This window comes from Salvelinus alpinus, chromosome 3, assembly GCF_045679555.1.
Source record: "Salvelinus alpinus chromosome 3, SLU_Salpinus.1, whole genome shotgun sequence".
NCBI classification, from domain to species: Eukaryota; Metazoa; Chordata; class Actinopteri; order Salmoniformes; family Salmonidae; genus Salvelinus; species Salvelinus alpinus.
The window spans coordinates 25,457,681-25,471,375 of NC_092088.1; the positions used below are offsets into that span (position 1 = coordinate 25,457,681).

The 13,695-nt window shown below is 41.1% G+C and overlaps 1 protein-coding gene across 7 annotated transcripts in view; it reads left to right on the plus strand.

The window, feature by feature from the left end:
- The window catches only part of LOC139570409 (trichohyalin), a 104,308-nt gene extending 92,462 nt beyond the window's left edge, over positions 1-11,846 (plus strand). For 6 of the 7 annotated variants that reach the window (XM_071392252.1, XM_071392254.1, XM_071392253.1 and 3 more), the window contains 6 exons: positions 2,964-3,123; positions 7,473-7,580; positions 7,671-7,757; positions 8,008-8,170; positions 8,325-8,410; positions 10,412-11,846. In XM_071392252.1, coding sequence (XP_071248353.1) covers positions 2,964-3,123; positions 7,473-7,580; positions 7,671-7,757; positions 8,008-8,170; positions 8,325-8,410; positions 10,412-10,483 — 676 coding nt within the window. In that variant the 3' untranslated portion in view covers positions 10,484-11,846. Of the gene's footprint in view, positions 1-2,963; positions 3,124-7,472; positions 7,581-7,670; positions 7,758-8,007; positions 8,171-8,324; positions 8,411-8,639; positions 8,713-10,411 lie in introns of all 7 variants that reach the window. The other variant, XM_071392255.1, reaches the window with a different exon arrangement.
- The last annotated feature ends 1,849 nt before the right edge of the window (positions 11,847-13,695 follow it).

Sequence of the window (13,695 nt, forward strand, 5' to 3'; positions counted from 1 at the left end):
TTCTTATGACTTCTTCAAATGGAAGGAATAGATGCATAGTGCTTTCTTTTATAAACGGTAAAACAGAATACCCTCAAATAAAAGGTGACATTCTGTACTGTCGACCCATGAAACATTTGTATAGACAAATTAAAAATGTTACCTTCACTTTCCAAATACATGGGTGTTTAGTGTATATGGGCCCATAGGTAGCCAATCAATCAAAACTGACTTGTATAGCTAGACCTTTTTACTGATGCATTTGCCACAAGGTGACAGTGGCAACTAGTAAAAATATGGAAGTCTCTTCGGGGAAGGGAGTTGTTATGCTTTGTGTATGCCTTCAAAGTGTTCACACCCCTTGACCTTTTCCACATTTTGTTGTGTTACAGCCTGAATTTAAATATATATAAAAATATATAAATATAAATTGTTTGTCACTGGTCTACACACAATAATGTCAAAGTGGATTTACGTTTTTTTTTATTTTACAAACGTGTTAAAAATGAAAAGCTGAAATGTCTTGAGTGAATACGTATTCAATCCCATTGTGATGGCAAACCTAAATAAGTTCAGGAGTAAAACATTTGCTAAACAAGTCACATAATAAGTTGCTTGGACTCACTTTTTGTGCAATAATAGTGTTTAACATGATTTTTGAATGACCACCTCATCTCTGTACCCCACATACAATTATCTGTAAGGTCCCTCAGTCGAGCAGTGAATTTCTAACACAGATTCAACCACGAAGACCAGGGAGTACGGCCTCAGAAAGTAGGGCACCTATTGGTAGATTGATTCAAAAAATAATTAAAAAGCAGACATTGAATATCCCTTTGAGCATGGGGAAGTTATTAATTACACTTTGGATGGTGTATCAATACACCCAGTCACTACAAAGATACAGGCGTCCTTCCTAACTCAGTTGACAGGAGAGAGAGGAAGGAAACTGCTCAGGGATTTCACCATGAGGCCAACGGTGACTTTAAAACAGTTATAGTGTTTAATGGCTGCACTAGGAGAAAACTGAGGATGGATCAACAACGTTGTAGTTACTCCACAATACTAACCTAAATGACAGAGTGAAAAGGAAGAAGCCTGTACAGAATAAAACATACAAAGTGTTATGTTCGGGGCGAATTCAAAACAACACATCACAGAGTACTCTTCATATTTTCAAGCATGGTGGTGGCTGCATCAACAACATTGTAGTTACTCCAGAATACTAACCCAGTTGACAGTGTGAGAAGAAAGAAGCCTGTACAACAAAGACACTAAAGTAATACTGCAAAAAATGTGGCAAAGCAATTAACACTTTGTGTTCAGAACAAAAAGATGGTGCCGACAGACATGGCAGTTCTGCTTCTAGCTCCTAAGCAACTGGAGTATTTCGTTTTTATTTGTGTGTTATTTCTTACATTATTAGCCCAGAATGTTTTTTGTGTTATTACATACAGCCGGAAAAAACTTTCGGATATCAGAGCGGCGGTAACTCACCAGCATTAAGACCAGGAATACGACTTTCCCGAATTGGATCCTTTCTTCGTACCCCCCAGGGCAATTGAACCGATCCCAGAGGCTGCTCCAAGATGCCGCCGGTGGAGAAGAAGTATTCGGAGTGGACTTCTAGTCAGACTCAGGATGCATGCACACCATCTACCGCTTCCGGGTATGTTATTCGCTTCAGTATCCGGACAATAAAGTAGATGAGCTCAGGGCGAGGATCTCCTTCCTGAGAGATATCAGGGACTATAACATACTCTGTTTCACGGAATCATGGCTCTCTCCGGATATACTGTCCCCGTCCATACAGCCAGCTGGGTTCTCAGTACATCGCACAGACAGGAATAAAGAACTCCCCGGGAAGAAGAAAGGCGGTGATGTGATGGTGATAACGTACAGAAACCCAACCTAGAATACCTCACAATCAAATGCTGACTGCATTACCTCCCAAGAGAATTCTCTTTGGTTATAGTCACAGCCTTGTATATTCCCCCTCAAGCCGATACCACTACGGCCCTTAAGGAACTACACTGGACTTTGTGCAAACTGTAAACCTCATATCCTGAGGCCGCATTTATTGTAGCTGGAGGTTTTAACAAAGCAAATTTGAGGAAAATGCTACCGAAGTTCATTGACTAGTACTCGTGCTTGGCCCCTAAGAGTGTGCAAAGCTGTCATCAAGACATAGGGTGGCTACTTTGAAGAATCTCAAATATAAAATATATGATTCCATGTGTGTTATTTCATAGTGTTGATGTCTTCACTATTGTTCTACAATGTAGAAAATAGTAAAAAAATAAAGAAAAATTAGTAGGTGTCAACTTTTGACTGGTACTGTACATAGACATGGAGTCACTGGTCACTTTAATAATGGCGCACTAGTCTGTTTAATAATGTTTGCATACTACTTTACACATTTCATATGTGTATATACTGTATTCTATTTTACTGTATTTTAGTCATTGCTTCTCCGACATGCTCATCCAAATATTTATATATTTCTTAATTCCATTATTTTACTTTTGTGTGTGTTGTGAATTGTTATATACTACTGCACTGTTGGCGTTAGGAACACAAACATTTCGCTACACCCGCATTAACATCTGCTAAATATGTGTATGTCACCAATAAGATTTTAATTGTTTGGGGCAAATCCAATACAAAACATTACGGAGTACCACTTTCCATATTCCACTTTCCATATAAGCATAGTGCTGGCTGCATCATGTTATGGGAATGCTTGTACTTGTTAGGGACTGTGGAGTTTTTCAGGATTTAAAAAAAATGAATTGAGCTATGCACAGGCAAAAAATATCTAAACATGTTTTCACTTTGTCATTATGGGATATTGTTTGTAGATGGGTGAGAAATATATTTTTTTAATACATTTTTAATTCAGGTTGTAACACAGCAAAATGTGGAATAAGTCAAGGGGTATGAACTTTCTGAAGGCACTGTATGTACACGTGACTGTGTCTCAGGGAGGAGCTGCAGTCGATCCAGAGGGAGCTGGAGGTGTTGTCGGAGCAGTACTCTCAGAAGTGTCTGGAGAACGCCCACCTGGCCCAGGCCCTAGAGGCTGAGAGACAGGCCCTCAGACAGTGTCAGAGGGAGAACCAGGAGCTCAACGCACACAACCAGGTACACACATAACACGGTTTCCATTAGCCGGCAATTGTTAACCGGCCAAAAATGACTGGAAGAAAAAAGAAAAGAAAAAATGTTTTGTTCATTGATGGAAATATGAGTCATGTAAAGATTTTACTGAGTTACAGTTCATATAAGGAAATCAGTCCATTTAATTAAATTCATTAGGCCCTAATCTATTGATTTCACATGACTGGGAATACAGATATGCATCAGTTGGTCCACAGATATATATTTTTTAAAAGGTAGGGACGTGGATCAGAAAACCAGTCCGTATCTGGTATGACCACCATTTGCTTCATGCAGAGCGACATCTTCTTCACATAGAGTTGCTCAGGCTGTTGATTGTGGCTTGTGAAATGTTGTCCCACTCCTCTTCAATGGCTGTGTGCGAAGTTGCTGGATAATTGCGGGAACTGGAACACGCTGTCGTACACGTCAATCCAGAGCATCCCAAACCTGCTCAATGGGTGACATGTCTGGTGAGTATGTTGGCCATGGAAGAACTGGGACATTTTCAGCTTCCAGGAATTGTGTACAGATCCTTGTGACCTGGGACCGTGCATTATCATGCTGAAACAGGTGATGGCGGCGGATGAATGACAAGACAATGGGCGTCAGGATCTCGTCACGGTATCTCTGTGCTTTCAAATTGCCATTGATAAAATGAAGTTGTTTGTTGTCCGCAGCTTATGCCTGTCCATACCATATCCCCACCGCCACCATGGGGCACTCTGTTCACAACGTTGACATCAGCAAACCGCTCACCTACACAACTCCATACACGCTGTCTGCCATCTGCCCGGTGCAGTTGAAACCGGGATCCATATGTGAAGAGCACACTTCTCCAGCGTTCCAGTGGCTATCGAAAGTGAACGTTTGCCCACTGAAGTCGGTTGCAGTGAGGCCAAACTGCAGTAAGGTCAAGACCCTGGTGAGGATGAAGAGCACGCAGATGAGCTTCCCTGAGACGGTTTCTGACAATTTGTGTAGAAATTATTTGGTTGTGCCAACCCATAGTTTCATCAGCTGTCTTGGTGGCTGGTCTCAGACGATCCCGCAGGTGAAGAAGTCAGATGTAGAGGTCCTGGGCTGGCATCGTTACACATGGTCTGCAGTTGTGAGGCCGGTTGGATGTACTGCCAACGTTGGAGGCTTATGGTAGAGAAATAAACATTAAATTCTCTGGCATCAGCTCTGGTAAACATTCCTGCAGTCAGCATGCCAATTGCACACTCCCTCAACTTGAGACATCTGTGGCATTGTCTTGTGTGACAAAACTGCACATTTTAGAATGGCCTTTTAATATCCCCAGCACAAGGTGCACCTGTGTAATGATCATGCTGTTTAATCAGCCTCTTGATATGGGCCCACCTGTAAGGTGGCTGGATTATCTTGGCAGAGAAATGGTCACTAACAGGAATGTAAACAAATTTGTGCCCAAGATTTGAGAGAAATAAGCATTTTGTGTATATGGAACATTTCTGGGGTCTTATTTCAGCTCATGAAACATGTTGCGTTTATATTTTGTGTAGTATAACTGTAAAAAATATGATAATTTAGCTATTTGATTTTGAATTTTAGGACCCTTGTTGGTATCGTTTTGTTGGGGGGGTTGGGACCCCTGTAGGTATCACTTTATTTTTTTTATTGTTGCTTGATAAAATAATGAATTTGGCATTTACTACTATACTGTAGTCCATGAAACGCATTGAATAAAACGTTAGTAAGGGGCAAAACAGAGAGTCAAAAACTAAATCATAAGGGATGAGGTTTTGAAGTGTCTTTCCTGTATCTAGGAGATATAAGAAATCTTATTTTGCCACAAAACTACATCCATACTTCCATTCCGGTACCATTCCGGTTAAAACCGGTACCATTTACATTCAGACGAGTCCCATGACACTTGTGGGGGTTGTAGACCAAATCGGAGAACACTGTGGTGTTAGTTTTTAGCCTAAGCAGTTCGGACGCTACAGACAGAAGTTGGCACATCTGCAGTACCGACTTCAGACGAGTCCTGTGGGGGTTGTAGAGCAAAACGGAGAACACATTCGTGTTTGTGAGTCATCTTTTCATTGGTATGTAGGCGAGTGGACTGCCGCGGACTGCCGCGCTGCTTCGGACTGCCGCGGAGAGAAGCACGAGATTGAACTTCACTCAGCTTTCTAGAGTTTACCTTATAGTTTACAACGTCATCCACGTTTCGTGTACTGTGGGAATTGTGCTCAAATCAATGCAATATAAGCCACTTTCAATGTAACATACCGAAAGAAAATGAACTATGCAAGACTTAGTATGCAAAACTAACTGTGCAAGAGATTTTCTTTGAAGGCAGAGCGCATTGGAGTAAGATTCTGTTGCATTGATATGCACAACTCAGGCCCGTACTTTACACAGACAGGTGAGCCATAACCAATCAGAGCTACAGTAGGCCTATATGCAAATAGCCATTGCCATATATGGATTTGTGCCATTCACTTTGAACTGGACTGTGTTTATAATATGAGCGTTCACAAGTAAATGTGCTTGTTTTTAGGTCAAAGCGAGAGCTGCATGTAGCTACCTGTGCACATTTGTTCATATTTAGTGCTAGTTAGTGAGTTTTTTTATGTCTTAAAGAGGTGGTGTTGTATTTTGAGACTCTTGATTACGCTAAGTAGCCAATAGATGGTAGCATGATTTGTCTGATTCGCTGTAATAATGACATGGGAATGATAATGCATTTTATTTTGTAATGTGATTTCTTGCATCAAACAATGCAACATGTTCAGTCGCCACCTTATCTGAAGGACAAGTGGATAAACAGGTTTAATGGAATGTAGGCCTACATTAAACACCACACATTTGCTGCTTCTGTAGACTGAATGTTAGAACAGCTATTTCCATGCTAAAATGTTATGGGATGCATTTTCTCCATTTTGTTTTTGATGGTAGGCCACTCTGGATGGCCTACATTATGATCAAATAGCCACAGTAGCCTACTTGGCCACTGTAACTGTAACTTAAAGCGGGTACAACCTCAGTGTTCACAGATGAGTTGCGCAGAATTTTCACAATGTTCAAGTTTGTGCTTAGCAGACCTGAAATTTGCTCAGTGACAAAACATTTTTTTTGAGGGAACATTGTTTTGTAGGCCAAAATCGTTCAGACGCTGCAGACGTTTTCATGAGAAGACGGATTTTTGGGATGTCTCATGGTCTTCCAAACACTGCTGTGGCTCGGTCACCTTCCACCGCAGATGTGGAAGGCCGACATAGGCGGATGCAAATATCAGATCTCTAGTTTAAACTGACGGGTTTTGTTGGGGATTGTGTGCTTGTTACTTGTTACGCACGGGTTCATCAATAGATTTAAGGATGAACAGAAATTAATGTAACCAAATGACGGGGATTAATGGTACATTTACTACTGGTGACATGCGTAATGGAGAATATAAAAAAAGATATAATAATCGAAAGGCTAAACAATTCACACAATGAATGTGCAAGAATTGGCGGGAGACAGCTGAGCCATGCTGGAGAGAAACTCGCCTATATCTTCGCCTCACACCCTTCCCCTTCTTGTCTCAACATTTTAATTTATACTCGCACATATTTTAGATGCTTTTCACTGACAGCCGCAACTCAAATATCAGCTAGGCCTATTGCCACGTGCACTGCCCAAATTGCGGGCTTCCCAAAGGCATAGGCCTACGAGGTTGTGATTTGAAACAATCCTCAGCTATTTTTCTTGAAGAAGCTAATGATCCTCGATTCCTCTGTGGCTACGTCATGCTTTCTGGTGAAGTATTTTAAATGATTGTATTTATTTCTGTATATACAGGAGTATTTATATAATGTTAGCACATTTATTTCCATTTACTTCCCTATTGGATGCACCGCTGTGCCATTTTCTTTCCTGTTCAATTGGTTTTCATATCAACTTCCTTTCGTTGTCCAGAAGCCAAAGGCACCATCCTAGTTGTTGCGTATTTAGATTCCCCCTCTGCCACGTATGGAACCGCTATCAGGTGCACTGTTTAAAATGTTTTTCCCCCGCAAATTACATTGTGGCAAATGTTTGAAAATCACGTTTTATTGGCTGCTTCATTACATGAGTTGCATGTGCTGTTAAGACGCATTACCGGGATTTCTGTAATTCTGAGCTCCGTGGGCAGGCGCCCTAATAGGTTATGCACCCAAATGCAGATGGGTCCGGAAAATTCCAATCTTCCCAGTCATGTTGTCCGGCGCCTAACAGAAGCCCTGACACATACGCTGTGTGATCCTGTTGGCCTTGAAACAGTCCTGATGCCCCAGTTGAATAATGTGAACTCTGACCTCTGTGTGACCGACCTATAGGAGCTGAATAACCGTCTGACCGTGGAGATCACACGCATGCGCTCCTGCTACAGCGGAGAAACGGCCCTGTCACCCTTCACCCAGGGCAAGGACCTCTATGAACTGGAGGTACTGTACTCTCTGTCTCACACACACATTGGCCACACTGGTGTTCTGTATTTGATATCTAACTTTATTTACTGTACATCTCAATTTTAGGTCTTATTGCGTATCAAGGAGTCCGAAATCCAGTATCTCAAACAGGAAATCCATTCGCTGAAGGATGAACTTCAGTCTGCATTAAGGGTATGGAAAAACACGCTCTTATCCTCAATCTCTTCTATCAAGACCATGTCAGTTATTCTAAACACTGTTCTTTGAGGACTAACCTTTCGATGTCCACCAACAATATAACCTGGAATCCAAAATATGATGCTCCGCTTCCTCAGTGTTTCACTGAACCGTAGAAAATCAGTTTGGATCCCAGGCTACCAAAAAAACACAAGTTTGAAGTCGCTAAATCAGCGGGTTTTTTTTATCCTCTTTTTTTTAACAGGATAAGAAATATACCACAGACAAGTACAAGGACATCTACACAGAGCTCAGCATCGTGAAGGCCAAGGCTGACTGTGACATCACCAAGCTGACGGAGAAGCTACTGGTCGCCACGGAAGCACTGGGGGAGAGGAACGTGGATGGGTCGGATACCCCTGGATATGGTTAGTGGGAAACCATAACCCTCTTGGACCCCTATTAATTTTAGAGTTACTTGCAATGTCTAAAAATGGGTCAGCTTGATGGGGGGGGAAAACGCTATGACAATGATTAATTTATGTCCACACGCCTTTTTTTCACCTAATTTTGTTTTTGCAGATATCATGAAATCGAAAAGTAATCCAGATTTTTTGAAAAAGGAACGATCGACTCTCTCCAAGCAAATAAGAGGTGTCAGATCAAAGGTACGCTAATGTGGACATTCCTGATGCAGACATCCCCCTGGGTTTTGTTGTAAATGTTGTCATTCAACATATTTGTTCACCATTTTAGAATCGTGTGAGTGTGTACACATGTGAACGAGTGTAGGTGTGCACATATAGATTACTGCTGTTAGTGTGTGTTTGCTTACGGGTCAGTCCGTCAGTCATGTTTTATATGTGGTAAGCTTGTCCTCCTGTCTTCCCACATCAGTCCGTCACTGAACAGGTCATCTGGGATAGCTGACACCCCCCTTGAGGGGTGATTCTCCCCCTTACCCCAAGATGTAGGTATAGCATGTCCTTGAGTGAGCATGTCCCACCCCAACCACACAGCATGTTGCGCTCTATTACCCTTGCCCCTCCTCTATGCCCCCTCCATCGATGAGGGCCCAATAAAACTGGTGCAATGAACTTTCACTTGATTTAGTACAGCAGAAGGTAAGACATGCAGGTCTTTCAGAGTGGTAAGGTCTGCCTTGCAGGAGCATGGGTTCTTCAGTGCCTAGAATGAGTTGAAACAGAAAACACAGCAACTACCCCATCACTGTTTTGGTAAAAAGCTTGAGGGATGGGGCTGGAGAAATGTAACCACTTTCAAATTCATAGACAGGGCTATGGATGCAAGGACTAACCATCCATGAGATCAACATGATAGTTTTAACCTTGAGGCTTTTTTTTTTAACCTTTATTTATCTAGACAAGTCGGTTAAGAACAAATTCTTATTTACAATGACGGCATACTGGGGTTAACTGCCTTGTTCGGGGGCAGAACGACAGATTTCTACCTTGTCAGCTCTGGGATTCGATCCAGCAACTTTTCGGTTACTGGCCCAACGCTCTAACCACTAGGCTACCTGAGTTGGGATATGCCGAACACACATTTCCAATTCACACATGCGTATAATACACACTTGTACATGTGAAATAGGACAAATAAGCACCCACCAAATTATTATTATTACACTTTGCTCCCAGTACTCTCAAATGTCTTTCTGACCGCATCTTCTCTCCCTCATCACCACTGGTTTATGAAAGGGCTGGATAGGAGCATCCATATTGACTCACCTGTCATGTCCTGTAAGATCAGTGGTCATGAAGGAAAGGGAACGAGGAAAGGAAGCTTACTACAGTAAGCCTATTGGGGCACAGCAAATATATGTTTGTGTGTTGCGTGGACTAGGAATTACTAGTCACCTGCAGTAGCTGTGGAGAATACTAGAGTAGCCCAGTATATGTAATGATCCCAGTATAAGCTGGAATGCCATTTTTCTTTTTAAATCCTTGAACGTTATCAACTTGGTGATTTCCCCCTTGGTCAAACCACTCCTTGGGTGTGCAGTTTGGGCTGGAGATGGGGGCAGTGGTTTGGATGTCTTTGTAGTACAGTACAAAGGAGGTATCCATGAAATAACTCATGTTTGTACCACAATGAGCCCAGGAAACTTCTCTCCCTTACCTGGTCAGTCAAGGAACGTACATTAACTGTGGTGTTCTGTTGAATAACTTTTGTCTGTGAACATTTCTGTTTTTATTTTGTCTGTACGGCACATAAACATGTCACAATGGTTGTGTCTGGTATGGTTTTGTGTTGTCTTGTATGTTTGTTTTGTCTGGTATGTGTGTTTTGTCTGACTTGCATGACTTTGTGTCATTTAGCATCCCAAACGTCACCAACACACCTTGAGTGGTCGTAATCGAGTTCCCATTTTTAAAATGTCTGTCAGAATGTCACCATTTAGATGACATGTCAGCCAAGTTGATGTTAACTTTAAACCCTACTCCTGGTTTCTTTACTGTGATTCACCAACATAACACCCCTAAATAAGATAATATTCTCTAACGGTGAATCCTGGGTTCTTGCCAGGCCGAAAAGTTACACTTGTGGTTATTTATATGAATAATGCTTAACATGAATAGTGTTCTGGCCTTGAAGCCAGACAATATATTGGTTTAAATTTAATTGACACATTTTCTTTCTCTCAGAGCCTCAAAGAGGGACTGACCGTGCAGGAGCGCATGAAGCTGTTCGAAGCGAAAGATTCCAGAAAGATCTGAATATTGTGGATTCTGTGTTTCTTTTGCACACTTCACTCAAATTAAAATGGCGATCAGACTGCAAAGAGCACACCCCCGCCAGGAAGATTAACATACACGTACAACTCTCTACCGTGATCCTGGACTAACTGCACCCCGTTCGGAATAGAAAGTGCTCTGACTTAATTCAAGGTTTTTTGTTGCCTGTTTTGATTCTTTGAAAGCTTTTTAATATGCTATGATTTCTCATTTACACTGTTTAATTCTGTGAATATGCTTCACGATTCTTGCAGCTGTCAATCATGGCCTTGACGTGTTAGAAATGTAATACAGTGATAAGTATATCCACTCTCCTGGGAAGTTAAATATGTTTTGGGCTGCATTGCAGTTACGAGAGGGCTTTTTAGGGATAGCATTTATCTTCCATTTTGTTTTTGGCTTCTCAGTTTCGTAATCCACTGAAATGCCAAAACAGAGGGGTTTGGTTCAGTATAATAATCTGTCCCAATAGGAATCCGTTGGAATATCTGCTGTAGTGTTTTGTTACCACAAACAACAATTGCTATTTCTAATTATGATGTTGTACGTGTTTTAAATAAGTGGCTGTTCCACTTGTTGTAAATAACTACTGGAAGAGATATGTAAGAGTAGGGTTGACCAGGGATTGTGGTGGCATCTGGTGACTACTTGATTTACTTGAGGAAACTGATTTAGTTTTTTTCTAAAATGTTGGTGTAGTGGCTTCAAGCCAACTATATACCGTGCAACCAAACTTCACGGCTAGGCTACTGTCAAATAACCTAACTCGCTACTGATAACACACGCCTTTTCTCTTTGCAGCTACAAGGAACTGGAGTTGTCGATGGTTGTTTTGGCTTTCGTGTGAGGTTTTCAGCCCAGAAAGTTGACCTATTGTAGAGCTTTGCATGACTGTTAATTTGAATTGGTGAATTTATCAATTCCCATCATTTTTCCTTTTGTGTTTTAGTGATTGTTCAGTTTGAGCAGACCTCTCCTCCGTAAGCTTTTGCTTTGCTTCACCGCTCTGTCTTTTTTTTATTTTGACGCTGGGAGGTGAAATGTTTAACTGAACATGCCTTTCACTTGGTCCAATGCCCTGACCTCGTAAAACCCCTTTGTCTTTCTGGCTCGTTTGAGTTAAAAGATAAACACATTCACAAAACCTGTGCAGCTATGGAAACACTGTATAGTATTCAAAGCACGCCTTGTAAATATACTGTATGCCACACAGAAGTTTTTTGTGTTACGTTTTAAATCTGTACCTTGCTTACTAGCAACATATGCTTACATATGAAAATATATATATGAATATTTTTTATTTTCGTTTGAATGTAAAACGTCAAATAAATTAACCGTTTCTGAACCTTGTGTGATTGTTCTTGAATTACATTTAGACTCCATTGACACCAAATGTCTGCCATTTTGTTTGATGTTTTTTACTGTTGCAGGGTAAAGGTTCTCCACAGATGTCTTTGAAGTATAACTGCATAACCAAGGGGTTCCTCATCTGGTGAGGTACATCCATATTTTTTAATATTTTTTATGTACTTTTATTTAACTAGGCAAGTCGGTTAAGAACAAATTCTTATTTACAATGATGGCCTACCGAAAGGCAAAAGGCCACCTGCAGGGACGGGGGCTGGGATTAAAAATATGGAACAAAACACATCACAACAAGAGACCCCACAACACTACATAGAGACCTAAGACAACAGCATGGCAGCAACACATAACACCGCATGGTAGCAACACCACATGACGACAACAACAATAGTAGCAACACAACATGGTAGCAGCACAAAACAAACATTATTGGGCACAGACGACAGCACAAAGGCAAGAAGGTAGAGACCACAATACATCACGCAAAGCAGCCACAACTGTCAGTAAGAGTGTCCGTGATTGAGTCTTTGAATGAAGAGATTGAGATAAAACTGTCCAGTTTGAGTGTTTTTGAAGATCGTTCCAGTAGCTAGCTGCAGAGAACTGAAGAGGAGCGACCAAGGGATGTGTTTGCTTTGGGGACCTTTAACATAATGTGACTGGCAGAACGGGTGTTGTATGTGGAGGATGAGGGCTGCAGTATGTATCAGTGATGTGTCCTATAAGGAGCATTGGTGGCAAATCTGATGGCCAAATGGTAAATAACATTATTTTATTTAACCTTTAACTAGGCAAGTCAGTTAAGAACAAATTCTTATTTACAATGACGGCCTACTAAAAGGCAAAAGGCCTCCTGCGGGGACGGGGGCTGGGATTTAACAAATAATAATATAGGACAAAACACATCACCACGAGAGACCTAAGACAACATAGCAAGGCAGGTGATCCAGTCACAATTGAATATGTTCTTTAGTCCAGGAGTAGGTATTAACGGAATGGGAAGCCACACCTGGATGCTCCAGAGCCATTGGAGTAAGAGATCTTGACATTTTTTTTTGCCACCATGTTTGAAATCTTCACACGGTGTATGGAGCAAACCTGCATGTAGGAAGTCAAGTCCTCGCCCATTGGAGGTGAGGGTCAGAGGGGCTGGACCTCTATCTTTCTCATCCAATGGGTTTTGAGAAGGAGAGACGAAGCTAGGAGTATGCAATTGAGATTCTCCCTGAAGAAGTACTTTGATATGAGTCCATGTAGTCCTAACAGATCCAGCATTGTTAATCCTGGGTTTAATAACCTATGTCTTGGTCTTGGATTAGTCGATCTAAATATCCTGATAAAAAGGACTTCACTTGGAGTAACAAGGACATGTCCAGACATTCTGGTTCATTAGATAATTCTGTAGTCAAGGTATCAATTGAACCATCAATTCTTACTGATCATAAAGTTATATTCTTATCTTTAAATATTAATGGATCTGAAGTTAAACCGTATCTGAGTTATTGGAAACTCAATAGTAGACTGTTGGAAGATGATAATTTCAAGATGGATGCCAAAGATATTATACAAGACAATTGGAGGAAAGCCCAACTATTTAAGTCTTATGGGAAATATTGGGAATTAATGAAGTATGAAATAAGACAAACAGCCATGAAGAGAGGTAAAGAAATTGCTGAACTTAAAAGATTGAGGGAAGATAAACTTGTTAAGGAAATACTTTCTCTAATCTCTATGGAGGACCTTGATGAAGAAGGAAAGTGTCAGTTATTCTCTTTACAACTAGAAATGGATCGAATGTATGAAGAGAGAGCAAAAGGGGCATTTGTAAG